Source organism: Penaeus monodon, chromosome 29 (genome assembly GCF_015228065.2).
Source record: "Penaeus monodon isolate SGIC_2016 chromosome 29, NSTDA_Pmon_1, whole genome shotgun sequence".
In the NCBI taxonomy this organism is placed as follows: Eukaryota; Metazoa; Arthropoda; class Malacostraca; order Decapoda; family Penaeidae; genus Penaeus; species Penaeus monodon.
This window is the reverse complement of record NC_051414.1, coordinates 1,894,539-1,895,252: the sequence shown is the minus strand read 5'-3', so window position 1 is coordinate 1,895,252 and position 714 is coordinate 1,894,539. Positions and strand designations below refer to the sequence as shown.

Below are 714 nucleotides of genomic sequence, written 5' to 3'. Positions count from 1 at the left end.
TTTCTTCCATACAAGAATCCTAACAGTGACGAAAAGACGTTCAATGAATTTTTTGTCTCCCCTCAGTTCCATTCGTTACCAGGGGGAGGGGGGGGAGAACCAAAAATCTCTGCCTGGGATGAGCTTAAGAAACCAGCAACAGTGAGAGCCGCAGTCTGAGAGGAGTTATTTAAATAGGCCTTGGCACTTTGAAAGGAAAGTCTATAGAAGGGAAGCGTAAAATGCCTTAAATGAACCAGAAGGGGATCCTGTTCCCGGCCAAGAGGGCCTCTGCGGCAGCCTCTCGCCTCCTCGCGCATCGCGGGCCCAGAGAGCGCTTTGCGGCAGCCTCTCGGGCGCGCGCATCCGTGCGAAAAGGCCTCGGCCGCGGGAAACCCTTCGGCTTCTTCATGAGCTGGGTGGGTGGGGTGGCGGGTCTTGCCCGTCGTAATCAGGCTCCTTATCCTTACTTACCGCAAGGGTTCCTTGGCTCGACACCGACACGCCCTTGCGGAAACGAGGCTCGAGACAAAACTTACTTCTTGTGGGGCGGCCGGAGTCCGTGGTCGACCAGCTGGTTCTCCAGGTGCTGGATGCGAAGGCGCGCCATGTCCAGCTCGTGCTTGACCTTCCACAGGTGGGTGTCGCACAGCGGGTCCTGGCACCGGTGCGCCCGCAGCACGTCCTGGCTCTCGAACACCGCCCCGGGGAAGCTCAGCGACTTGCCCATGCTCT

At 58.5% G+C, this 714-nt stretch overlaps 1 protein-coding gene across 2 annotated transcripts in view; it reads right to left on the bottom strand.

Moving 5' to 3' along the window:
* Nucleotides 1-714, bottom strand: part of LOC119591893 (glutamate receptor ionotropic, NMDA 2B-like) — a 182,298-nt gene that overhangs the window by 4,133 nt on the left and 177,451 nt on the right. For both annotated transcript variants that reach the window (XM_037940640.1, XM_037940642.1), the window contains exon 20: nucleotides 519-712. In XM_037940640.1, the coding sequence (XP_037796568.1) occupies nucleotides 519-712 (194 nt within the window). The remainder of the gene's footprint in view (nucleotides 1-518; nucleotides 713-714) is intronic.